Source organism: Neodiprion pinetum, chromosome 4 (assembly GCF_021155775.2).
Source record: "Neodiprion pinetum isolate iyNeoPine1 chromosome 4, iyNeoPine1.2, whole genome shotgun sequence".
NCBI lineage: Eukaryota > Metazoa > Arthropoda > Insecta > Hymenoptera > Diprionidae > Neodiprion > Neodiprion pinetum.
The window spans coordinates 21027064-21054387 of NC_060235.2; the positions used below are offsets into that span (position 1 = coordinate 21027064).

The 27324-nt window shown below is 42.0% G+C and overlaps 1 protein-coding gene across 5 annotated transcripts; it reads left to right on the top strand.

Annotated features, from left to right (window-relative positions):
• Positions 1–529: 529 nt before the first annotated feature.
• Positions 530–27090, top strand: Blimp-1 (PR domain zinc finger protein 1). Of its 5 annotated transcripts, none has more exons than XM_046624557.2 (8): positions 530–1194; positions 18337–18507; positions 20456–20575; positions 21656–21781; positions 21985–22111; positions 22236–23858; positions 24150–24491; positions 25054–27090. In XM_046624557.2, exons 2-8 carry the CDS (start codon positions 18343–18345, stop codon positions 25272–25274), a joined length of 2724 nt encoding a protein of 907 aa, XP_046480513.1. In that variant the 5' UTR covers positions 530–1194; positions 18337–18342; the 3' UTR covers positions 25275–27090. The 5 variants fall into 5 exon arrangements, with proteins under 5 accessions (XP_046480513.1, XP_046480517.1, XP_046480516.1 ...); XM_046624561.2 differs by lacking the exon at positions 530–1194 and adding an exon at positions 1880–1900; XM_046624560.2 differs by lacking the exon at positions 530–1194 and adding an exon at positions 16379–16556.
• The last annotated feature ends 234 nt before the right edge of the window (positions 27091–27324 follow it).

A 27324-nucleotide genomic window follows, 5' to 3' on the forward strand; every position in this document is an offset into this window, starting at 1 on the left:
GCCCCCTTCGAAAATGCGGCCCCACTCCGAACGAACATGACTCTTTGAAGGTCGAAGGGGCTGGAGGAAAGGGCGGAGGGGGAGGCGAGAAGGAAACGAGGAGAGAAGGAAGCAAAGAGGGAGGTGGAGGGGGGGTGGTGGTGGACGTGGGAAGGGTGAAGCATTACACGTATTTTCGGAGGTCAGTAACCAGAGAGGCTAGAGAGAGACGGAGTGTACGGAGTACCGTTGCTTTTGTCGATGCAGGAGAATGTTGAACCGAACCGAGGAACCGAACCGACCGCCACGCGAGAAGAGAACAGAAAAGAAGAGAGGAGAAGAAGAGCGAAGAGGAGCGAAGAGGAGCGCAGAGGAGAGGAGAGGAGAGGAGAGGACGAGAAGAAGAGCGGAGAGGAGAGAGGCTGCTGGAACCAGCCGACGTGCCGCTGGGACTCTGCGTCGACGACTGTTGCTGGTCTCGAGACTCGACCGAGACTGTAAGGCTAAGGCTAAGGCTAAGGTTGCCACTCGCGCTGGCTCGCGCTGATCGCTCTGCCTCGCCGCCGCTGTTCCCCGCTCGCTGGCTCTGCCCACCTACCCACCGCCCGTGCTTACCCACCTTCGCTACCATCCGAAGCGTCAGTTTGAACACCGCGGCTTGCTCGCAACAACCATCGGTCAACGGTTCTTCGATAGTTGTCGCCGGTCGCGTTTTACTCCGCGACGCCATCAATCCGATCAACCCAGTTATAGCTGCGCCGGCAACCTTGCACTTCTGACAATCGGCTCCGATCGGTTTCATTGAGTGTCACGACGGCTCTTCTTCGCCATTCCCGAGAGATCCTGAAGAGGTACTCATGTTCGACGCGACAAGTGTGACTGACCAACGGTATTAGAGAAAGACTGTCACTCCCGGGTGACACATTCCGACAGTTTGTCCTCTGACCATCGTAATCTCCCGCAGGCTGTGCTTTCGTTACTTTGTGTTTTACGCACCGCAATTTACTGGTCCGGGACTTTGCGGACCGGAGGAGCAGAGATGTAAGTGATTCCGAGTGCGGGTTTCGACGCTTCTAACGTTATTCATGCAGGTTCTGGTTGAATACTCAGTGTTGTGGAAAACGATATCGGTATTACACACAGTGCAGTGCGTCCTGACAGGGCTCTTCAAGTTCGCCACACGGACTCAAGCTGCGGTCTTTCGACGAGCCTCAGGTGAGCAACATCGTCGTTAAATACCATGCAAACACGCTCGTCGAGATGCACAAAGTGCACACACGGAGTTTCGTTATTTTATCCGCGTGTGCGCCGCCGCTCGTTGGTTATGCAACCGGTCAGTCGACGACTTGGTTAAAGGAGCCGGGAGGCAGGCAAGGTCATGGCGATCATCAGCCGGCTTCTTCCTCGGTCCGCAGTTCCTACAACGAGCAACGAGAGTCTCTAATTAGTTTCGACATTGCGCAACGGTCGCGGAACGCTTTTGGCGCGATGCTCGCGCAGCTCGCTAGTCGGGTTCGAATTTCTTTTCCCGCGCATTTTCGTACACCCTGCGCTATCGTCGTCGTCGCCCGGGGCTGTTTCGAAATCGAATCAATCTGCGGATATTTCGCCGATCGGTTAAATCGGCTCGAAAGAATTTAGAATGACGCTTGTTTAATTGATCGGCCATCTCGTTGTAAGATCGTTACACCGCTGATTCGGCGATTGTCGCCAAGTTTTCTGCACGCGCTCAAAGCTGAGTAACGACAATCGCACGATTTCGTGCACTGCTCGGCCAGAACCTGTTACTCCCGTCGTTCTCGTCGTCTACTGCTGCAACGCGAAAGCGCCGACATGTTGCGTCGCGTTGCATTGCGCTCATGTAACGCCCGCCGAAAGACGACCTCCTCCCCCAACGCTATACCTGCATATCACGGTCTTCGTAACTACGGATACACCGTTAAACACACTCGTATTTCCTAATATGTCATAACGGTGTAACTCCGCCATTGCCCCCTCCCCGTGATGCATTCGATGAGAGAGAGAGAGAGAGACAGAGAGAGAGAGAGAGAGAGAGAAAGAGGGAGGTGGGGGCGGCTTGATGGCGGAGACAGAGGGTTATTCCCCTCGGCAACGGTATTTACTAGTTTTCCTTTTTTAATATATATATATATATATATCATTGCTATCCTCGTTCAGACACTTTACTTTTTATATCACCGATCATACCTACCCCCAGATGTGCCCGGATCTCGTTGAAAACTTGGGCGAAAATGCAAGTTTTCGGTTTCCTTCAACCGGTTTTCGACTTGCTACACTTTCTTACTTTAAGATATTTAACACCGTGTTATGTGCGCAGAGATTGGTGTACTGCAGTTCCATTTTTAATCGATTTTCACGATTTTATCTCAGGACACAGTTTTAAAAGTGTAACCTAACAAAAATATGTCATAGGTATTCCATATCTCCGCAATGGAATTCGATTATTCTCTTTCGAACGTAGTCAATAGTTCGAAAATACAAATGTCTGCCATATTTATTTACAGTAACCTCACGATTTTACTGTTACATCATTAACCTATGCAGATCGGAATGCAGATGTAGTAAAAACGTTGAGCTTTCTAATTGTAAAAACGAAAATTCTTATCACTTGACGTGGTAACACTTTAAACGGAAATTACATTCACAGAGAAATTACTTAAGCTGATTCCTACACATATAATAGCAACGAATTACAAGACATAAATTCTCAACGGTAAATTGCAATTATAATTGAGGCCGTTACTGTGAATTACTGTATACGTAATTCGGTAGACATAATTCTTCCGTCGTTGTGACTTAATTGTCTCATATATACATATACATATATGTATAATTTTTTTCATCAATCCCAAGAAACAATTACCTTATCGATCCGTAAAAAAATATTCGATGAATATGTGTAATTATTGAATGAATCAAGTTTAATTCACCGATTGTCTAGTTGAGTTTGGAGTTTTGAACGAAGAATAGTGCATTTGGTAGCATTAACGGTGCGAAAAAAACCTTCAACTAATCAAGTCTAATCAAGGCTTGTTCGTCGCAATTTCAACACAATTCGTACAATTTCTTATTCACTTCAAACATAAGTTGGACCGCATTCTGCAATTTAAGTGTATGTAACATCGCTCTCGTTAACCAAAAGGATGGTAACTAAATGGAAATGATTGTTTGCCCGCAAATTTCATGGATTCGACTTTGCTATTCGTATATTCATCGTGTTTCGGGACCTTCGAGTCGATGCCTGTTATCGAAGAACGGCGAAGCCGCTCGCGCGTTACAGTTTCTATACGGAATGCAGTTTCGAAAAGGGTTTTCGGAATTTGCACGTCGAAGGTATACAACATAATATAGTAATGAATGGTTGCAGGTGCCTACTAATGTGACGTAACGGTACATTCACATTCACCACCGCAATATTGGCACAGCTACGAATTGCTTGCTCATAGCTCAATCACGCGATGATACGTGTGCATCCACCCCACGTATGGATTACGAGCACAAGTATAAAGTCGGGTGTATGAAGAATGAATGCAACAGTTTTCTAGAAATTAATCAAACTGTCTAGACCAAATGCACTCGTGGACAAGCAAAATTCATTTTCTGTATAGTTTGGAAGGGGAAAACTGTGATTGTTATAAATTTATCGTCGTTTTGCGAGTTGCTGCGAAAAAACTCAACGATATTGTTGTTCACAGATTTTTTATTCAAGTTTCGATTTCGGCCCTGCGCTGTTTTAGAGTCGGATAAATTTTTCTATCGTGACTGACTTACCAGCAAAATGCTAAAACGACCTTTAGAGAAGAGAGTCGTATTTATTTGGCAGATGATTACTTAATGTACAACATGGAAACAGACTTTACTGAAAAGAAAATATTGATTTTTACAGTCATTGGATATCGTTCTGAATTTTGATCAGACGATATTTCGTGCAATACGAATGAAACTAAAGGATTATGAGAAAAGATTCACTGAATTTCGAGACCTGAAATTCACCGATACTTGAAAACAAAAATCATTCTTATCAAATCTGAAAATCGGGAAATCGACATTCAAACCCGACGATTTCAATTCCAGCCTCCTGTATTTCACTGATCCTGAGATTTAGCCTGAAAGATTATTCCGACCGTGTTGGAATTTGAACTGTCGGCATCAGTTAAACCGCGAATATATCTGCAAGCAGTAAAGCCAAAATCTACGGCATGAGGCTGCTTCGGAAAACATGAAATTCGCGAACATATAGAGCGGCATGAAAAATTGAACAACGTATTTCATAAATATTTACCCTCCTACACGTTAATGCCACTATAAACTGATCATGAACCACATCAAAGCTGGACATTTCGCATTTTCTGCCTCAGGCAAGAGTCGCAAGTCTTATACAGGCATACCTCAGACACAGAGCATCGCAATTAGATCCTGATGCAATAATTAATAAATACGAAAACCGACCTTGTACGAATTCGGAATGTCCTGCACCCAGAGCGTAACGTAACGAACCATTAAGAGAAAAATAAACAGAATTAAATATTATTCTGAAACTCAAGAATAGACTTGATACAACATGAATTCAAGTTTGCAATTATTGATTATTATAATTTACTGGATTTTCATTCCATTACGGGAAGGAATTAATGTTACATTTACTACTACTTTGTAGTAAAGTATTACACTCGGACTGTCGATCTAGTAACTTTCAGTATTACTGTAAAAATCACTTTAACATCAAACTACGCGAGTCTCTCTGCATTTTTCCGGATATTACAGTAAGACCGTCGGCAATTTCATTTCCACGTATACAGATCCCAAACTAAATTGCAAATTAGCGTCAATTCTTCATCAAAGTGCAGAACCTCACTGTACATCGACGTCACGAAGTTTAACTTAGTAAAAAACCATCAAACTCCCTCCCTCCGCCCCCAAACCTGGCTTTGCACGCGTGTTCACCGTAGCCAGCCATAGCCAGCCATAGCCAGCCACGGTCTAGGCATAACCCCCAACGCTTCTATAACTTCATAGATAATACAAAGATACAGATACAGATACACGCGCATGTATATGGGTCCTCGCCTGTGTGTACCAGGCGTATATCCACCACCGTGGCTTCAGCGGCCACGGTGTCATTGACCGTTCTACATTGACGCGCTGTGGCTGCCGTCTAACTGAAGTCACGGCCAACCATCAGCCGTGAGAGACTCCCTTCACTTTAGCCTTGCCTCTTCGCAAGGACTGTACGTTAACTTCTGCCTATCGACGGCTGCGAGCCATTCTCGAGTGCGAGCAAAGTCTCCATTTTTTCTTCGTTTTTCACGAGGTTTCAACTTTGCCTCACCTTGTATTTTTTCTAATAGGAAAAATTCGTTCTGAGTTTTGCAAAATGGGGCTTTCAACGATATCAGTAAAGAATTAATTTTTATAAACTTTACATTTATAACTGTTGTATCTGTTGTGTTGCTGAAATTAAGTAAACTTTGCTGAATAGAATAACTGAACTACACCAGAATTTTTGCAGATTTTACCGTAATTGCCATACAGATTCATACGCAAAGTACTGCTCGCAGAATATCGTTACCAATCTTTTTTCCCTCTACTAATTTCAACCTCGTCATTTTTTATCATCTGCAGATAAACATGTCGAGCGATTCGGGTCGTCTAATTTGACAGGAAAAAGGAAGACTATTCGTACAACTTTCATTTTTGGATCAATATACTCGATGACCAAATTTTACATTTACTACTTTATATAATCTTAGAATTTAAAACAGCCGAATGAATCTGGCAAATTTTGTGATTCACGTTTTTCAATTGGTACTTTATTTTTCTTCGATTCATACCGTGCACTTTTAATTCCTTGATTTTTTGTTACTATTCTTCCCCCGTTCCTACCTCATACTGACAACTGTTAACATCCGAAGGAACATGAAGTTCGAACATCAAACGCTGAATAATTGCATTTGAATGAAAACGGTATCGTGCCTCTACACTATAACCAAACAGCTGCAGTACGATATTCTAACCGTTCGTTATGTAAGGTGAAAGGGCAATGACTGATTGTAAGAGTTGACATTGGCATTGGGGCTTCGGTTCCACAAGGCACTTAATTCGACCGGTATAATACGATGATTGAGAATAAAGGGTGCGAGTGAATTCAATTACGCATCGCGGTGCGCCTGCATCCATGATCTATAATCAACCAGATGGACGGCCGTTCTCGATTATTTCTATCGTATTCTGCAGTCCGGTCAGTCGGCGAGTTGGTGACACGCAACTAGCATTGTACGTACAACAAGCAAGGAAGGCTTATGTGATACACCTACTACCTACGATGGGTGAAAATAATAAGTCGGTCAAGGGAAATTCCGCGCTCATTTTATAATACCGCAACAAAAGAACGACGGAGTTCTCGACGATCGCTGCAACTCGGCTCGATGCAGAGAAAAAAATTGAGATGCGAATGAAAAATTGTTTCGGTCGTTTCGGTCAAAGACACAATTTTTAAACGTCAATTCTCAGGCCGTAAAAGAGACGCTCCTTGGTTCGGCGATCGGCAATGTAACAGTTAAATTGTATATCCATAATTATTACGCGCGATTATATCTGCAGTGCAGAAAATTTGAAGCATTGTAGATAAAGTTCGAAAGGTTTTTAAATTACGAAAATTTATATACAGTAAAAAATCAAATTCAACCGCAAATCCAATTAACCAACACCAAAGGAACCGCTATCTTCACGTTATACGCACGTCACCATTGAAATTGAAGATTACAGATAGTAATTAACATTACCATCGCAATGACAATGATCGAGGAATTTTTCATTCTTTTGTTTCTACCAAGTTTTATTGAGGCAAAACACACAATAATAATTACTAGAGTAATAGCGGAAAATTAATGAATAGCAAAGATAATAATATTAATAGTAATCAAGTTTACGATAGCTATCATCGATGAGACAAATTTCTTGTTGAAATTTGAGAAAGTTTAAACGAGAACGCATCGACCTGAAAATGAATTCAAAGTCTAGTTAGTTCAAACAGAAAAGAAACGTAATAAAATAAGGTCGAGGAGACTGATACTCTTTTTCTTTCTACTTTGGATAAATACAGGGTTAAAAAAAAAAAACAATATAAGTATGAACGTGTATATACGTATAATAATAAAACAGGAACAGCAGTGCAGTACAGACATTGGCAATGATCGTTGTTTTCGACGGAAGAAAGAATTATTTATAATACGTAGTGAATATTCGTGATGAAAAAAAGGACGTAAAACGCAAGTTAATAAACGATGTAAATATATTAAATATAACAGCGGTGAAGCGAAACAGTAAAAATTTGAAGAACCAATTGAAATCTTGCCGCAAAAGAAAAAACCGGAAATCTTGGCCAGTGAAGATATAAAAAATGATTAAAAAATCCTCTTAAAAAGGATTATGCACAAGTCAGATAGGAAGAGAGGAGCAAAGTTTCCCCCTCTTTCAGAGTAAATAAAAAATTTTAAATTCGGAAAAAAATGCAGAAGAAACTGGAAACGAAAGAAGGCGCAAAACCGGCGGTCTAAGAGTCCGGCGTGCCGGTTGATCAAAGTGTGCTATTACAAAATGGGTTACGCGGCGCAAGAGAGTAGCGAGGTTCAACGACCGCCACTCGCGGAGCCAGGCCGACCAGGTAGCGAAATCATTATAGCGGTCACCTAACTCACTTGGCTGACTCGAGTCGGTGCTCTACTACTCGCTGCTCCGACGCGACGGCGAGCTGCGTGGGGAGGCTTACGGTGTTTGCGGCTCATCGTCAACCCTTCGCGGCGCCTCCGTGCCATTGAAAGCTGCGCAGCGGCCGTGTCTGACCCTCGCTTGTTCCACTGCCCGGCTGTCTGACGAGCCGCTGACCGCCGCCACTTCCACTTTTGCCTTGCGTAAAGTCTGCGCGAAAATACTCTGGAACGGTAGAACGCAACGCGGATAAGGCAGGTTTACAGGTTGCGAAAATTCTCACTCAAGCTACGTAACAGAATTTTAAAGGCACTCCGTCGCGTAGAATGGAATTTTGATGCGATCAATTTTAACCTTTTATTAACCGGATCGGGGAATACGTGTTATATTTTGATATTTATTCCATGGGGGTGGAAATGTGGAGGCGAAAATATTATTCATTGAATTTTAATGATTAAGAAGTTGCGATATGGAAGAGTCAAAATTTAAAACGGTAAAAAAATAGAATACCTGATTGACAAATCATCGGAATTGTAAATATTTTCAACATTTTATTTTCTGCTATTTTTACATTCTTATCCTCACCCTTCGCGGATTTACTGCTTGTTACATTTGCATTAAAAATAAATCATTTTATTCGCAAAATTAATCCTCTACGAGTGATGGGAATTTAATTTTTCGTAATGTTAGTAACGTATTGTTTCTTAAATCATAAGTTCCACGATTTTACAGATTGGAATTTTTTCCAGCAACATGACAAGTTCAAGGGAAACGAATCAGTCTCATACGTTCGTCTGTGAATGAAATGAGTTACTTTTCATTTGAATCGGTCAAATTATATGCATTTTGACATTATTAACAAGGTGTTTACAGTTGAATTTCAATGTTGAACCGTTTTTCTTTTTTTCTGAATCACAGAGAATTTTCAATTCTATTTAACTTAATCGGTTTTTGTTACACTTTTTACGCCTTTGATTTGTCATGTTTTTAACCTGACTGTACTCCCATGCATCCTCAACTCTTTGGATGTAGTGCAACGTTATAAAATGGAAGAAAATATTGATACCGCGCTCTAATATCGCCACTGAATTAGGTAGGACACGGATTTCTGCTCTTCACATTGTTTCTGTCTTCGAAACAAAATGAAAACCCTCAAAAAGACGAAGTAGCTTCATCTCCTTTTTAATACTTAATCTTTGGCGATAAACGACCTGCAAGGAATGACAAAAAGGTAAATCAATGAATCATATTGATGCACGCAATGATTTAGAGTCGCTGCTGTATTTGTTTCTTCCGTTTTTTTTCAATTTCAACCTCGTCTTACCTTTAACGATAATGATGTCAACTGCGGTTAACCGGTACTGACGATTAATCACTATCTATCGTGTGACGTCTATCAATCGCACGGTGAATAGACGTGCGGATTAGATAAATTCGCGTTCCACGGCAAGTTTTTATCTCAAACGATAAAGAGCGGAATTTTCTTTCTCTTCGTCTGATCTCTTTCTTTTGTCCAAGATTATTGGTAATTGACCAGGCTATCGGAAGATTTCAGGTTAATCGTTAGTCCCATTTCCATGACTGATCGTGACGACACGTATAACATTAATATTTTCGTATAGAAAATAATCCTCTCCATGCCGATACTTTAAACCTATTACCTGCACATGACGAAAAGAAACGGTATTAGGAAACAAAGAACGTTATTTCGAGTTTTATATTACAATATTCCGACTTTTTACAAATACTGCGTACAAAAAAGAGGTTACAATTACTGACATTCAAACTGACATATGACCTGGTAATATTCTACATTAATCAACAACGAACCTGACAAAAGCGCGATAAAATTTGCAAAATTTTTTGCAATTAATGGTGTGAGTAAAAAATTCGCATCAACGTTGCTAGAGTGGTTATTTTTACCAAACGGTAAGTCATCGTGGAATTTGGTGTGACGTCAAGGGTTGATCTTTATAGTCAGTTTAAGAACGGAGGGAGTATATCAGGGGAATTATTATACGGGCATGATGAAGGCTGATGTAAAAATGAATCAGGTCAGAGAGGCACCAGAAGTAACTGCGGCCGCAGCCTTCGGCGGAAACATATTCCATCGTCGTGCCCTCGATATCTGCCATCCATCTCGTAGTTGTCTAACCTTCTTAACCGGCGAGGGAACGTCCGCCATATTTCTTTTCGATATCGCGCGTGTATTCGCCGATGTAATTACGGTAGCAAATGAAATTCGAAAAAGCTATTTAGGTGTGACTTTATCCGCCCTGCGTTGGAACCTCAACACCTGCGATTCATATACGTAACATAGATATCGAAGAATACAATAGCGATTAACTTCTTGGGTAATGTGGATTTAATCGATCTAACCCAGTTTCGGAAGTACATATTATGGTATAGGCGGGAATAAAACATCCGATTGATACTACGTCCGAGATTTCGGAATTTTATGGGTTAAATTCTCAGTTTTCAGACCATCCTCGAAGGCGAAATCTTGCTATAAACAATTCTTGCCATCGTTGGGTTTGAATTAAACTGTTTCCGGGCGGTCTTTGAGCGCTAAAAACGATCGTACGATCGAAATGAAATCGCAAGCGGGGTCACCGGCGGCCATGTTGATCTCTTCGATTCATCCGTAGTGAAAAATTTCTTTGTTATCCAATTTGTGTCGGGCTTGCAGTTACAGTCTGTAAAAATGACGAAACATCATCTCGAGCGAAAGAGAAGAAGGTATAATTTCTTCCCGTTATATTCATCCGTGATGAATGCGGATTCATCCAGTGTGTAACCTACGCGCGGATGCGAGGTTAGTCACACCAGATGCGAAAGAGAATTCGGTTTAGAACGACAGTGGAGCAAGAGTGCGTTGGCCGCGGTCAGCCGGGCGTCGGGACGCACGCGTCAGGACGGCCGTGAATTCGTACTACCTGCACAGCCTACGCGATGCGAACGAACGAACCTGATCGCGCGACGCAGCGTTGTGCGTCCCCTTCACCGCGGACTCGCAACCTGCCACCTATATAGGTACTGTTATAATCATTTCGCCACATTCGGGTCAACGAACTCGTTTGGCTTCTCACGTCGTTCTCTCGTAGGTATACACACGCACATGCACACCTGTGCCTCGTCTGTGTAACCGCGCTGGCGATATTCCTAGCTAATTTTCAGCGCCCTGTTGGAAGCCACTCGCGACTGGTGAACGAAATCCGAGGAACCAAGGATGACGGTTTGAGATAACCGTAATAATCAGCTATGCAATCATATTTATGATTTTGACCGGCGAGAGACACATAGCAACTAGATGTGAGAAAATAAAATGAGATTGATAAAAAAAAAACAAAAAACGAGAAGTCAAGTTAAATACACCGTTCGGATTGGTGCACAGCAAGTTTATTCTCATCTTCGAAGAAATTAATCAGGTCGTTCTGATAAATTTTGACACAATTTTATACGGCCTATGCTCACCCTCTGTCTAACCCGTACAAATATATATCACAAACGAGATATATGCACTGACAGTTTTCTCAACTGCTACGCGGTAATTTGTGAGCAAAATTCTTCCACCAGGATATGATACCGACAAAGAATACATTTTTATTTGGTCCAAGTGTGTTTGGTTAGCCGAACTAACGGTATTATATTCATTGTACCAAACGTACAGTCAATTGAACTATAAAAAGATAAATCTACTATAACGGTCCCTGTGAGAACATTGATTACGATATTCAACTGTATCCAATCTACCAAATATAATAATAATTTTTCTGACGTCATTTGCAAATACGGCTGATTTCTACGTCCCTGATGTTTTCTTTTCTTATTATTTTTTTTTTTTTTTTCTTCACTTCATTTGAAATAAATTATTCAACTTCATTCGCACCTTGTCAACTGCATGCAATAGCAGAGTATTAAGTCTTTGGTAAACTTTTCAACCTGTGCTGTCAAAGTTCGGTTACAAATTCTTTCCTGGAATAAATTATGGCAATCGAAAATTATCGCGGATCAAGATCCTTAATAGGCTTATTTTCAGCCCTCCCGCCAGCTTCGTCGCATGTGGAACGGTACACCGTTACTTTCCTCATGCCCTGTGTTTAGCTGCCAAAAGTGATACCATTCCTGAGCCGAAAGTACGACAATTACGGTAGACAGCGCTCAGCGTCGAGCGAATTCCGGAGTGATTTAAAGCTTGTTCTGTTGGCAAACTCCTTTTACCACAGGAGAGCTGAGCGCCATCAACATCTAGTAGGGCTCCATTGCAACTTGTATTTATCACCTCGCGGAACGTCAATCTGAAAGAATAATTGCGACGATGTAATCGTGTTCCTTGTAAATATCACGTCAAATTCATGCCGGTGATCGCAGGTGTTGCAGATTGCAGAAAATCCAGTTTCGAATTCGACCGTTATCCAAGCGCGGGAAATTCAAACCTTAAATCTGATAACGAAGCGCAATTGCGTAACCGAGGAGCATGGTGGGCCGAATTTTGTCACCTCGAGGTCGGCGGAGCGCGCGCGTCGGCGGAACCGTGAACGGGATTTCGGTTTCAATTTTACTTTTGACGAAGGGGCGAAGCTCTCCGGATGTCAGGAGCCGCGAGTAGAGGACCCACTCGAAGTGATGACCGACATGGGGGAAAGGCGGGGGGGGGTTCGCGTGAAGAGGTACAGTTAGCCGCGTGACGTCACGGCGTCCGAGGAACGGCGGTTTTGTCCGGCTTGGAGCGCGGGGCGCGATTTGTACGGCCGTAAGAGCGGCGCACTGCAGAAGGTATTGAAACCTCTTTTACTCAACCGGGCAAGTATAGCCGAACCCAAGTAGGACAATGACCGAGTGAGACCTCCTTCAGCGTGCAACCTCCTTGTTGACTACCGCCTATCCTCCTTCTCCAGCTCTGCTACCGCCTTCCGCAGGCTCAGCGCTCCGCGCGCCCGGGATTTTTCCGGTTTACATTCTGCGATACCCCGAATCGCGGGGTTCCCGCCACGCGGAAAATCCTGCGGACCTCCGTCGAACCGGTTGCCGTTACGCAAGGCGCGATGCTGATTTTCGACGGAAGACGATTACTTTTCGGTCGTTTGAGAAATTTTGAATTGCTTGCAATCCTCGATCATCGACAATAACTATTACACGCCAGTATATACGTATATAAATTATTATTCTGTAAATTTATTAACGATGAGTCAACTTGCCGCGTCGATCGGTTTGCCGAAAAGTGAAATTTCGAGACTCTAAATTCCCCCGTGATGTACTTGGCGGTTCTTTCCATTCATGAATTCGCATCTACACACAGGTATACATGGTGTACACTCATTTAGCGCCTCGATGTTACACCGCGAACAGTCGGCTAGTTCGTCAACGATGCTAACCGAAACACTTCATTCCGTTTTTGTTCGTCCTCGTTTTATCGCGTTGCGAATTATGCAGCTTGACCGGAATATGCGATGAAAATGTCGGGATTTCAGTGTTTCAAATTAATTTGGTGAACTAATCGGATCGGTAGACTATAAGCAAATTGAGTACATTTTTATAAATATGAAATTCGCTTCGATCGTAACTTTCTGGTTCTTGAATTTTGTTCGTTTACTTATTTTCGATGTCGAGAATCAACGCTTCGTTATTTTGCAGTAAAGAATTTTTGTCCCGAAATTGACATGTCTTGAACAAAAACTTGCTCACGAAAAAAATCTTCTTTTCATTGATTAAGAAACAAAATTGGATATGTAGGCTTTTCCCCGGAGAAGTCCAAAAGCTCTTAAAAACTGACGTCAAATCAACGACTGACGTAACGAACGAGTAAAATAGGTCACTCGCTTAGTTGAAGATTTTTCGAAAAAGAAATCGAGCAGGATAACAAGAATGAGTAAAAGTGTTTTCAAGATCGAAGAGCGATAAAGCCGAATCTGTACCGCTACACAAATTATCGTTACGTTGAGCAGTGGGCCGATAATTAGTCAGTGATAATTAACCGCACCTTTTGTATTTCTGTATAAACATCGTCGTTAATACTAGATCTTGATGCCAATGAGTTCACGACAGATTAAGTGAAACGGTTTGCCGTTTCATGGACGAGGAATTTCGTCGGGTTTACAAAGCCGGCTTCTGTGAGACTAGCGATTGGTGGATAGCAACGCCTAATGGTCGTCCAATTTGCCTTATATTCTTCTGACCAAGACTAATCGCCTTACGATAGCCGCGTTCAATCGCCGCGTGAATTTTACTGCACGTCTCCGCAGTCGCTGCGAATTCCACCGGACGTGATCAACGCGTTTAGAAATTTTCTAGCCAGGTCAAAATCGGGCCGCTGTCGCGCGCGTTTCGCAGAGCGCCACGTATATTACATGCCGCACAAGTCTGTCGAGCGATCCGAATTACGAAATTGGATCGTGCATGTGCAAATAGTTTTGCAGAAATCAGTGTGCCAATTTTTTCGCGTTCGAATAAATCCAAAGAGATTTATTTGTAAAATTGTTTATTGAAATTAGGGGGGCATGGAGAGAATAGGTAAAATTACAACGATTCATTTATTGTTCTCCTAAAGAAAATTTTCTAACACTCTAACACCTCAATCAGCGTATCGTGTTTCTCCATTTAAACTCGACACGTGAATGCTTTAAACGATGTTCCGTTTTTCTGTATCCATTTCACCTTGCGGCAAACTTTCCGCGATAGAAAAATTCTAAGTACGCGATAGTAAGATGAGAATTCTCTGTCTTGCTCTTGCTGCAAATTTGCAAGAGTCAGAGAAATAGGAGAAAAACAGTAGCATTATTATTAATTCGAAAATGAGAGTTCTCTATTCACGCTCATCCTCACTGACTAATTAAGTGATATTTTTCCGCAACAATCGTGATCTTCATTTCTAAACGATCAACTCGATTAATGGACACATTACTTTAAACATGCAAGCCGTCCTTAGGTTTTTGCGAAACATTCTGGATTTCGACTAAGCGAATCCTAAAAAATTAGAACATTTCGCCCTCATAATTTTAAGAAAATGTATACTGAACATGATACTTACTATAGTTAAAAATGCTCTCACCATTTTTCTGTACCGTATATTTCAAACGCGTTGTGTTGAGTAATAATTCTTGTATTTCCTTCTTCCAAGTTTTCTCTCTTAATTCTTACCCCAGTGTGTCGATGTTGGAGAAAATATTCTGACAAAATTGTATCTACGCTCCTGTCATCTGACGTCAGTGCACGTGTATTTAACCTTGCAATCCATCCGTCCACCTCACACCCACGCCACTACTACGAGCATAGATATGCACGTTTGAAGGTCACCTTCGTTGGTCCGGCGAACGCGCAACCACCCTGGCATAAGGTCACGCCTCCCCCTCCGGATCAATTCTTCTTATTATCACAGAGATTGACGTAGGAGACGATTGATTTTTTACCCACGGATTGGCTCGGTGCGGACAAAACGACGTACGGATAAAATTTTAATTTTTTACAGTTATTTCTATTCGGTCCTCAATTATTTATTCATTCAATTTTCAACTTTAATTTTTTAGTCATTTAATATTTGGTAGAATGAACTTTAATTCGGAAAAAGTTAATTGAATTACAGTTTTTGAGACTATAAACTTCTGGTATTAGCGTGTCTCACTTTTCCACCCCGTGCTTTGAATACTTGTATAATATATTGTTTCTGGACTTTGCCTCGCTAATTTCGCATGGAAATGAATAACAAAAATTAGAGAACATTTTTCAAAATAATTAACGCTTCTGAATTGCGGTTTAACAAGGTCCGAATGTTTATTTACAAAGATTCTAAAAATCTTTATAATTTTTTAGGGGGTGAAAATGAGACGGTTCAAAAATTGCTGTAGGTAACTGTCGAAAGGTTGACATTCTGGAATTCAATTCTTCATGAACTCAAAGGATTTCGAGTAAATTCAAATAACTTCAGTTAGCACGAAGTGAATTTGAACGTCTTCGTGACTTTGACTACCCTAAACCGGCTCGAATTGAAATGACTTCGCGTGTCTCGACATAACATCAATTTACTTAAAGTGATTCGACCCGACATCACGTGACTTCAAGTCAATTCGAATGACCTCATACAATGCGATACGACTTCATGTATTTTCACAAAGTCACATCCTCAAGTGAAACCGAATTTCTCAAAGTGACCGAATGTTGAACCCCAAACGTAACCGCGTTACGCAATCGAGCAACCCCGGCATGATTACAAGAAATAATAGGTCAAAAAAAAAAATCATTCGCGCTCGTCCATTGCACCGAAACACCATCGGAAGGATCGCACACCGACCATCATGCAGCAGGAGCGAATGAAAGCGCATGCGCGACCGACGTTCGGAACCGTGCACGCGGAGTTGCCGGGGGGTTTCGCGAAGGGGGTTCGCGGAAGTCGGAGAGAGAGAGAGGGAGTTTCGGGAAATGCATAAAAGAGGAGGACCGACTCTGCCGGCGCAACGCGGGTCGATGGGAAGCGCATCAGAGAGAAATGCACCTCGTCGTTGTGTTGGTGCAGGCGCAAACCGCGTCTATGCGCCTGCATCGGTGTTCACCCGATCACACCCGCGAGTTGCGCCTGCATAGACGTTTACCAACACACACGGCACCTCCGCGTTATCGGTGTTCGCCACCGAGCGATGCACACAGAAAGCTCTTCGCCTGCAGCCGTCAGCCCGACCAGCCAAGCTGAGCCGAGTTGGGCTAGGTCAGGCCTCCCCGAGTTTCACACTGTGCCAATCGCGCGACGCGGTACCCGGAATTGTTGCGAAAATTTTCACTAGAAACATATATTATTAACGGGACAGATTTTTTCATCAATCGTTCGCTCGACAGCGATATATCGCCATCGCCGCTATCCGGTAACCGAAATTCGAGTTCTCGATTATCGTGATTTTTTTTTGATTTTTTTTTTTTTTGTTCTTTTTATTTGTCGCAATGTTCGCTCGATCATCGAAAGTCCGTTATTGACCCTTTTATTTGTCCCCTCGGAATAAACCACCGAGTAAAAGTGTCGGCGCGATTCTTTTTTTTTTTATTTTTTTATTTTTTCGTTGATGTTTTTGGGTTTGTTTCTTATTCTTAGCTCCCTATCTTTCGCTTTCTTTTTTTTTTATCCAATCCTCCGCAACCTCTTTCACTATCTAATGGTTGACTTCGGTGTAACGCGTTACGAACAACTCCAAGTATAAAGTCATCAGAGAATATACACAACGACCGAATTGGCTTTCGTTGAGTATCGATCATTCTGGAATTTTAGTGTTTCGCGAAATAAAAAAAAAAATAAAAATGACAATGTCGAATAAGACTGATTTGTGATGTTTATAGTGAAACTTGATGATGACTTTCGAAGTAAAACGAAGAAAGTTAAATGTTAAATAAAATCGAACTGGAATTATTAACGATTGTGAATGAAAATCCTGTTTCTGTGCTATCGAAAACTTCTAAACCTAACACAGACGTTGAAACTAAGGAATAAAATTTCTGAACAAACTGATCGAATCCGACATCATTCGATAAGAAGATAAGAGACGATTGTTAAAAAAAAATAGATTACGCATTCAACAAACGTAATAGTTACAACAACACTGTAGTAGCAAGCATTAATTTTGCTGTGTAAGATTAAAAAAGAAGTGCGGTGATCGGGTAGTATCGACGAATAAAATCAATACAGCTTGGAAATATAAATGTTGAAAACAGTGAAGCGGACGTTGAATGGCTGGAAAAAAAAAATTTTCCGAAAAAATATATTACGTCACAACCGTGTGAAAATAGGGAAAGTTGTTATTATAATAACCCAGTTACCGATAATTCCTTCGGTTTCGCTGAAAAATTACCGAATCACGTAAAGCCGCCCCTCCTCGAGTTCTGAAGTGTTAAAAATTAATTCAGCGCTGTAAATTCCGGATCTCGGATTAAATATATAAGAATACAATCAAGCTTAAAGAATATGCACAAAATCAGGCGATAATCTTCTCAGCCGTAATATAAAATTAAGTGAATATAAGAAGAAAAAATTAATGCAGTCGAGGACGAATGCGGATTAGGAACTCTTGGTACGTTAGAAAATTTCGGCGTTATTCTAAGCCCGAGGTGTTGCGGAAGGACCGCGTATGGAATGCGGGGTGGGAAAAGATCACAGGAGAACGGTAATGGCAGGGGATGTGAACCAACTCCGAGCAAAGAACTCCATCACTCTGCAGCGAACCGATCAATGCACAGGCCAGTTTCACTTTCGTAGCGTTAAAGGGTGCACTCAGTCACTGCACAACGTTATACCTATAACGTAACTCGCGATGCGGTCTTACCGAGCGGTGGCTAATTTTCGTTGAAGTAAATTCCGCGCTGACGAGAAAGGTAAAAGCTCTTACGAGGCTTTGGGAATTTTCTCCAAACGGAAAAAGACGCCGCGCGGCGTTCTCCAGCGTTTGTTTAACCCCGTTCTCCATCTTGAAGCAAGCCGAATTCCGATCCTAACAATCTTGGAAAAAGGAATCTGAAAACGTGGCTGCTTTTACTCTTTAGTAAAGATTTTACCGGGGGAGTTAATGCCAGCCTGTTCCTCCGCCGCGCGATTGGATTCTCCATTTTGGATTCACGCGCCCCGAAAGCCAAACTCAATTTTCGAATTTGTTGTTACAGTAAAACATGGAGGGCAGCGAGTGGGATCATGGCACCCTCAGGGAAGAGGAATTCGAACAGCATGCAGTCTATTTGGTGCCCGACGTCACTCCCAGCCCCAATGACGCCAACCACGCCGAAGCCTCTTTGCCAAGGAACCTGGTCCTCAAGCCTTCCCAAGCCCTGAACGATGTAAGATTGAGCTGAATTTCTGAATTTTTTGTACCGCAAAAATTGATCGGAGACTCGAATTTTTTACATAATCATCATTCTACCACTGAGAAATATTTTATTTTTTATGCATATATTATCGATTTATCGCTGCACCAACATCAAATTGTCACAATAGTTTCGAGAAAATACTCTACGGATGACCGTGATGAGAAACAAAAAAAAAAAAAAAAACAGCAACATCATACTTTATTTTCTGATTGTGACTGCAAAACTTATTTTCATTTCTTTCGGTGTGTGACGATGTTAATTTCGGTGCGATATCAGATCCCCGCAGAAGTGATTTCTTGTCAAAACCAAATTTCTCTCAAAGTGCGTGAATAAAACAACGATTCACAAGCCTGAAGTGGAGTTTTTGAGATTAATGCTTTGATCGATTCTGAGAATTTGGTTACTTTTGTTTCGATCCATGCGTCATGGAGTTATTTTCATGTGAGTAGTTATCCTAACGACCAAAATCAGATCGTGGATTAACTCCGAGCCTTACTACCAACAACCGAGTCTTAGTGCTGAATAATGATCATTCATTATTCATTTCTATATTTATAAAAAAATATCAACTGCTGCTTTATAAGATCAGAGAATGAAAATAAGTTTGCTCGTAAGTTTCTGACGCAAGCTTTAGGGGAAAAATGAACCGATTATACATATGTACCTACAACGTAAACAAAATGACGTTCATTGCAACATATGTTGTTATCAATGTTCAACCACATAACTATCGTCACTATGAAATGTTTACGAGGCTAAAATTAGTAACATTAATGTATCGAAACCTTGAAACGAAAACTACTATTTTGCTCCTTTGGAATACCTGACGAAGTTGAATTTACAAAATCTGAGTTTGTTGATACTGTATTAACAATTTACTAAATTTCAAGTAATCCTAAAGTTGCAAAGTAACGACTTTTTCCAAAGATGCATCATTGCATTAACGTTACAAAGATCAACATGATAAATGTTTCTTGTTTTTATGAAATAGACGTTTTTAAAATACGCTATTCACGCGTATCATTTCGTCATGTGTGACAGTAAGTATTGAGAAAATCATAGTCACGATGACGATACATCGTATCCGACTATTTCTGTCAATCGATTCGTTGGCATGGGTGGGAAAAATCGGATTACATTTTGGATGAAATACTTCTTACCTGACATTTGTGTCGGTGCAGCAAATACCTTTTGTAACTAAAACAAGTTTCCTCGAAACAGTTTATGTATTGCGACGGATATATTGTCGAATTTTATTGTGTATTGCACGAGCGGAAAAATAGCGACAGACTAGAACGTTCCAACTGACATAAAGCTGAATTTTTATTACTGTTTTACTTTGAATTTTTTTAAACTAATAATCCGTACCGTTGATACTAGATGATTACTCGAACTTGGCAACAGTATTAGGACGGATGTTTAAATTTTGTATATCAAAACAACCGAATACTAAAATAAGGTAAACAACAACTGAACGATTCAAGAGATTTAATGTGTGGTATTTAAAAGTCAATTTATGTTTCGTCAACTGAAAGAACTGAATACTAAAAAATAAAATACCGAAACTAGCGAAACTAATTCCTCTTAAAATTCGATACCCGACAACGTGAAAATCCTAACTACAATACGGAAATATGTAGTCAATTTATTAATCAGAGATGCAGGCTGCTACATTGATCTAAACTGAATTTTCCGAAACTCTTGAATACCGTACAGAATTGTTGAAACTCTACTTCCAGAGGCATTTAAACTTGATGGAGTAAAAAAAAATTGAATAAATTACTGAGCCCAGTCATCAAAATCGTCATTTGACTGGAACAAAATTTGTAAAAATTACTTATTTCCCGCACTGATTTTGTGACCAGCATCGAAGCTCTTCTAAGAATTCTGAAAATATCATCGGCAACTGCTCTTTCAGGTCCTTGGAGTTTGGAGTACAAGTTACATCCCGAAGGGAACTAGGTTCGGCCCTTTAGTGGGACAAGTATACACGAAGGACTCGGTGCCGGCAGACGCTAACCGGAAGTACTTCTGGAGGGTGAGTAGTACACGGTATAACATATCAGCCATAGTGCAGAGCCAACAAGATAGCCGTTACCCGCTTGCAGTCGTTACCCGTTGCATTAAACACGAAGCAAAGTTATGAGTAAGTTGATAAACCGCGTTGATAGTACGGTACATTACGCCTCATACATCTTCGTGCTTTTCCGCGGCGTTTCGCCCGCACGAGGTTCACGCCAGTTGCGGGTACCGTTAAACCCCGGAACGCCTTTTGGTTTCAATAGAAGATAGCGATCGGCGAACGATTTACATGATCCACGTGTGTAACTCGAGCAGGTTGCGTAACAATTTCGAACGGGCGATCATGCAGTCCAATCGAATTTTCTCCTGTCGTTTTCCGTCCAATGGCCCCGAGGAACGTGGAATCGGACGGAGCCCTGTCCCTTCTCTGTAATGTTATTTACCCACTCGTTTACCGTTGCTCGAAACACTTTTGAGCCTCTAACCCGCCGAGCGAAAGGTCGCTCCTTACACCGGTCGGGAACTCCGCTATGACATGCTATTTCACTGTTTTCTTCAGCTCGCTCGCCTTGCTGCCAAGAAGAACGGTTCTACTCAAGGCCGATACTCTTTCTGTTCTCTCAAGGAAACTGCAGTCAATAGCAATTATTCCCAGTCGCTTTGAACTCGTACAAATCAAAGACCGTTCGAAAGTGTTGACCGACGGAAATGAAAATGGCCGGTTCTGGCAACGGTGAGACTGATCGCAGGCCGAGTGTATGATCAGTAAAATATAATGGACTGATAATCAATGACTAAAATCGGAAACAATTAACACGCTTAATGACATCATCGAGGCATTAGACTGCGGCCATCAGCTATTGTGAGATAATGATGATAGCTGTCTTTCTAACAGTATTCTTTGTCTTCTCTGATGTTCCGTTCTTATTGTTTTCTTTTCTTTTACGCGCGGGCTTTAGAGTCCCTAATTCTTTGTTACGCGATGAGGATTTGACGGCTCTGCGCGTCACATGGGACTTACAGTTTATTTAACGATTGTAAAGCCGTTCTTCTATTATTGCTTATACGTTTGTTTCTTTTTCTTTATGGTGTGCAGGTATACAAGAACAACGAATTGTTCTACTACATCGACGGATATGACGTACAGAAATCAAATTGGATGCGGTACGTCAATCCTGCTTACTCCTCAGAGTCCCAGAACCTCATCGCTTGTCAATACAAGGTAAGCATCATCGGCGATGTTGGATTTATTCACATAACTCAGGACGACATTAGTCGATTCTTAATTCCGAAGTCGCTGATTAATTTGAAATACTTTCTGAAAGACTTCCAACAGTTGATGGTACAGTTACATGGAGAAATAGTGTCTAAGGAATCAAATCACCTGGAGAGTAACTACGTTTGTTTTCATCTTACATGTTTCAGACGAATATTTATTTCTACACCATCAAGCCAATCCTACCGAACCAAGAACTCCTTGTGTGGTATTGCAGGGAATTCGCGGAAAGGCTCAACTACCCTTTAACCGGAGAGCTGATGCTGCAAAGAATAAGTAATTATAAGTTGCTAAATGACTGCGATATGATATAATTGAATTTTGAACTTTGCGGAATACTTGTATGTTGAAGAAATTGGTGTATTATTTCTGACGAAGGAATGCGACGATTGTGTTACAGGACAACAGGTTCAACAGTCGGCAATAACGACTGAAATACCAACGTCCGTTGAAACGACCCCAATGAAGGAGGGTGTGATATACGAGAGGCGTTCTCAGATGACGCCAACTGACGGCTCCGTGAGGTCGGACGAGGGTTACCACTCGAATGGCTACCACGACGAGATACTGACACCGCCCGAGGAGAGCAGTGAGTCGGATTCGGAGAACAACTACGTGTTAGACTTCAGTAAGAACGCGAAGGGTCCGAGCAGCGAGATACTGAAACAGGATAGCAGCGTGGCGAAAAACGAGTATCGTAAGGTGAAGATAAAAATCAGCAAGACGTATAACAACAATAACAACAACAACGGCTTCAACAAGAGCATGGAAAACATACAGGAGAGGGACGAGATGTTGAGCGGTGCGACATCGCCGGACGTCCATCAGCTCCAAAAGTCAATCTCCCCGACGCTGGTCATCCAGAAGAACACGGTCTTGTCATCGTCGAACGAGGAGCCGGTCGAGAAGATGCCGAAGCAGTTCTACGAGCCGGAAGTGAAGTCCTCGGGTCTTCCGGTGCCCGGAAACCGACCCCAGTACCTGACGAGCTCCAGCAGCATACTGGAGAACATCCTCCTGCGAAGCAACACCGACAGTAACAATAACACCAGCGGGAACGGAGCAAACGGCGGCGAAAACTGCACCCCGAATTCCGTGACCCCGCCACCGTCGAGCCCGACGGAAATGGCCTATTCCTACAAGAAGTCTCACAGGTACGGTAACATCATGCCATGCAGTCCGGACTCGAGTTCGAACCTCCCGATGCAGACCGAGCTACCCGGAAACGGGGTCAACTCGACGACCGGTCTGCTGCAGAGCAACGCTGCGCTGCATTCCAGCACCGGAAGCCTGCACTCCAGCAGCTCAGGCAGCGTTGTTCTCCACTCCGGGAAGCCCCAGCGGAAGTCGAAGAGCCCATCGCCCGCCGCCACTATTCTCTACTCCACCTCATCCATCACCCAGATTCCCAGCGAGTCCAGCTCCGTCTACCTTAACACCAGTCCCAGCCTTGCCCCCATGTCGCCGGTACAGTCCCCCTATCCCTACGGCCTCTACCATCAGGGTAATCACCTCCATCACAACGTCGCCCCGCTTTCGATAAACACCGCCTACTCGCCGACCCCGACCAGCATGTACGGGGACCGGAACGAGCGCAGAATCGAGTCTCACCACCAGCTTCCCACCTCGTCGACGATGCAGATGGACGGGAATCAGGCCCTGATAACCGGCACGCACAACCTTCATCTGGGCCATCATCCCGGACTTACCATATCGAATTCGATGAACAGGTACTCCCCGGCCAGCTCGCTATCCCCCGATGATCACGGATGCTCGCAGAGCGGAGCGCTCAGTCCCAACTCCCAGGGGTCCAGGGGTTATCGGTCCCTACCCTACCCCCTCAAGAAGAAGGACGGGAAGATGCACTACGAGTGCAATGTATGCTGCAAGACATTCGGTCAGCTATCGAACCTAAAGGTTCATCTCAGGACCCACTCAGGGGAGAGACCATTCAAGTGCAACGTTTGCACGAAGAGCTTCACTCAGCTCGCTCATCTGCAGAAGCATCATCTGGTTCATACCGGTAATTTTTTTGTCCATTTTCTTTCGAATGCGGCTCAAAGTTCCGAATTCGCAAATTTCGGACACTAGACCGTTACATCGAATGGTTGAAACTCCCAACGTTACCAATTTTTACATTTTATGCTTCACGGCATATGTGAAGATCATTAGTGACGTTTGGAGTTATGACCATTCGAAACTCTGATCTATGAGGAACCTTGACTCGCACCCTTTCCTTCTTCTTTGATATTTCGTTATAGTGCCGTCGATCTTATGTTTAATTATTTTGTTCGATCGCGTTCTTGTTTTCCAGGCGAGAAACCGCACCAGTGTGAAATCTGCAAAAAGAGGTTCAGCTCTACGTCGAACCTCAAAACCCACCTGCGCCTCCATTCGGGGCAAAAACCCTACGCCTGCGATCTCTGTCCCGCCAAATTCACCCAGTTCGTTCATCTCAAGCTTCACAAGAGGCTTCATACCAACGAACGTCCCTATACTTGCCAGGGTTGTGACAAAAAGTACATCAGCGCTAGCGGCCTAAGGACACACTGGAAAACCACCAGCTGTCGGCCAAACAACATCGAGGATGAACTCGCTCTTGCCGCTGCCGTTGGATCACCAAACTATTATGAATATGGGCCCGATATGAGCGTGGGTAAGTTACTCCTCCGTCAAGACTGGAGAACAATGCGTGGAGGAAATGAAATCACAGAGTTAGTCTGATCAAATTGTTCTGGGTAACCGAAACCACCGTTCCACTATCTCTTCACTCTTTCGTGTCACAATGTCTGATAAAAACATTTGCAAATCCGGCTCACTTCTCTGTATTTAGAAAATTTTCTCCGCTAATTGCCTGTACAGTTAGTCAATTTGCAAGTATTCTTAGCTTATGTCAAATTCTTATATCGTGTTGAATATCCAATATTTGTTTTCGATGTAACGTCACTTTCTGTTACGTAGGGTCCGACCAAACCGAGGCGTTTTTAGTTCATCAAGTTCTGCATTTCGAAATTAAATTACTCTTTCTACTTGTCTCAGGACTCTAGGTATAATCGAGCCTTCTTGATTAGTTTGAAAAGTGTCAATTCGGATGAAATCATTCCTGAAACTTGAAAATCTCACAAGAATCTTGCAAATATTGAATTCAAATCAGTCGGTTGAAAATATCTTCACTTTTTTCAATACGTTTATATAACTTGAACGATTGTTGTTTTCAGGAAACATGTCGTCAAAAGAGTGTGAGCTCGAACACATCGAGAATTACGAAAGACGCAGCAACAGCGTCGGGAACAACGTAGTTGGTTCAGGAAATGCGGTAGGTGTCGGAAACGGTCACGGACACGGACCGCATTCGACGTCGTTGCACAATTTGGAAAACTCGGTGGGCAGGCCGAGCGTTATAGAGTCATCCCAACCGCACATCATCGAATGCACTTAAAAGAAGAGAAATAGGCAGAGAAGCTAAAGATCGTTGAGAAAAGAGTATTAAATTAAGCTAGTTTCAGAGCGTATATATTGTAATAATAAGCGCGCAAAATCCACCCACGGACTCGGTGAATCATATAAGGTGTATGTGATATTCGGATCGAAACGGGTTTCGCGATAATTTGTGACACGGTGATTATCGGCCCTGGAATCAGGGCGAAAGGGGGCTGAAAACCCAAATTCGAAAACGATGAAGCAAAAAAGCTAAAACAAATTTGGGCCCCTCGGGGCGCCTTTTCAAATTCCAGAAACTTCCGACTGAGTTCTTCCCCTTCTTTCATCGACTCATTACAGATTCTGGAATAATTGATATCGATTTTCGAAAGGTATGATCGAAAACGCGCCCCATTAATCCGGCTTTGTAAAAGGTGCTAATTACGTTAAACTGCAATGTGAGAACCAAGAGATGAGAAAATTTCGAGGGAGTGGGAAAATCGCGATCGAAGAATCGCTCTAAAACAGGGTACCGTGTTGTTTATGGTTACGCATGCCTTGATTGTGACCCCCGCACACAAGCCAAAAATTGTGCGATTTTAAGAACGCAGCGCCACGCGTTCCGAAGAACAGATTCCACTCTTTTTCTACCATCATTTTTCCACTTTTATTTATATCTTATATCGTAACTGTTGAAATGTCTGAAGGGTTACTTGAGGGTTCGGTTTTGTGGATCGGAAAGTACTTCTATTTATTTATATTACATATTGTAAGATATTAGACATAATATTGTTTCAGAACTTTGGCGCGTGGCGCTCTCTTAGTCGGTCACCGTTATAATGCATTGTGCAAGGTGCAGTGCTATGCAATATTGTATAGGCGAATTGCGTGCGACGTGGTAAAGCGTACAGAAGTATAAAGAGGAGGAGGAGGAGGAGGAGGAGAAGAAAAAGATTAAAAAACCGAGGAGATATGAAAGAAACGAACAAACAAATAAACAAAATGGCGGATTTTGTCGGCACCCGCCACAACTTAAAAACCAGTGACGACACGACTGCAACTATACGAGACCTGTACCTGTATATACTAACATTATTGATTAATTATTCGGTATTAGAAAAGTAATTTAAAGGTAAAAGAAGTGAAAACAATTTAGAAAAAAAGAAAATACGTAGAAGAAGAAGAATAGGGAGAAAGAGTAATTGATATGTAGAAAAGTGAAGCAGAACAAAAAAAGAGAAAAGTAATTAAAGAGATACACACTTAATTTAAAACACTCTACAATTCATTCAGATATTATATATATATAAAATATATATATATATATACGGTAAGAAACTGTGAGTGAGTGCAGGGTGATAGGCTAAATCCACGGTAACTTGATGTTTAATATTCCTCTGATTCGTTAATCTGCAAAGAGGTATTTTATGCATTCTCACAGATCCCCGGTTAACTTAATTTATTCCCAATGCGACGGAAATCCTCTTGTTTCCTGTAGTTTTTACCTTAATTCGAGTTACTTTGGATCCAGTGTTATCACATACAAAATACGAGAATGAAAAAATAATAACGAAACACAAGATATTTATGTTAATCATAGGCTAGTAATTTATTAATCGACCAATTATTTGTCTCCTATAAACATATACACACAAACTGGCGCGCGCGCGCCCGCATATTACCTATATTATTTACAAATCATTAGTCGCGATTCAATTCATAAACTACTGTTCTATGGTTTCAATTACATACAGTTTCTATATAGTAATATTAAAAAAAAAAAAAAGAAAAGAAATTAAAAAAGTACAGATCAAGCGAATACGTAAAAACGATATGATGCAGATCGCTCCAGCTGCTAATTATTACTATATGAATTATTGTATACCGTACGTATATAATACACATAGAGTTACACACCTGTTACATACACACAAACGCGCGCGCAAACACAAACACACACGCATTATCGAAATAAATTTCACTCGAAAGAAAATCTTTCAAAATACTCGCATAGTAAAAAAATGCCAACGATAAAACGAAGCTCAAAAGAACTTGAAAAAAAAATGTAA

Bases quoted from the DNA above. Each gene is read 5' to 3' on its own strand.
- Blimp-1 (XM_046624557.2), top strand. From the start codon at position 18,343: ATGGAGGGCAGCGAGTGGGATCATGGCACCCTCAGGGAAGAGGAATTC. The intron at 23,859-24,149 runs GTAATTTTTTTG...CTTGTTTTCCAG, and splicing joins GCATCATCTGGTTCATACCG to GCGAGAAACCGCACCAGTGT. The intron at 24,492-25,053 runs GTAAGTTACTCC...TGTTGTTTTCAG, and splicing joins TGGGCCCGATATGAGCGTGG to GAAACATGTCGTCAAAAGAG.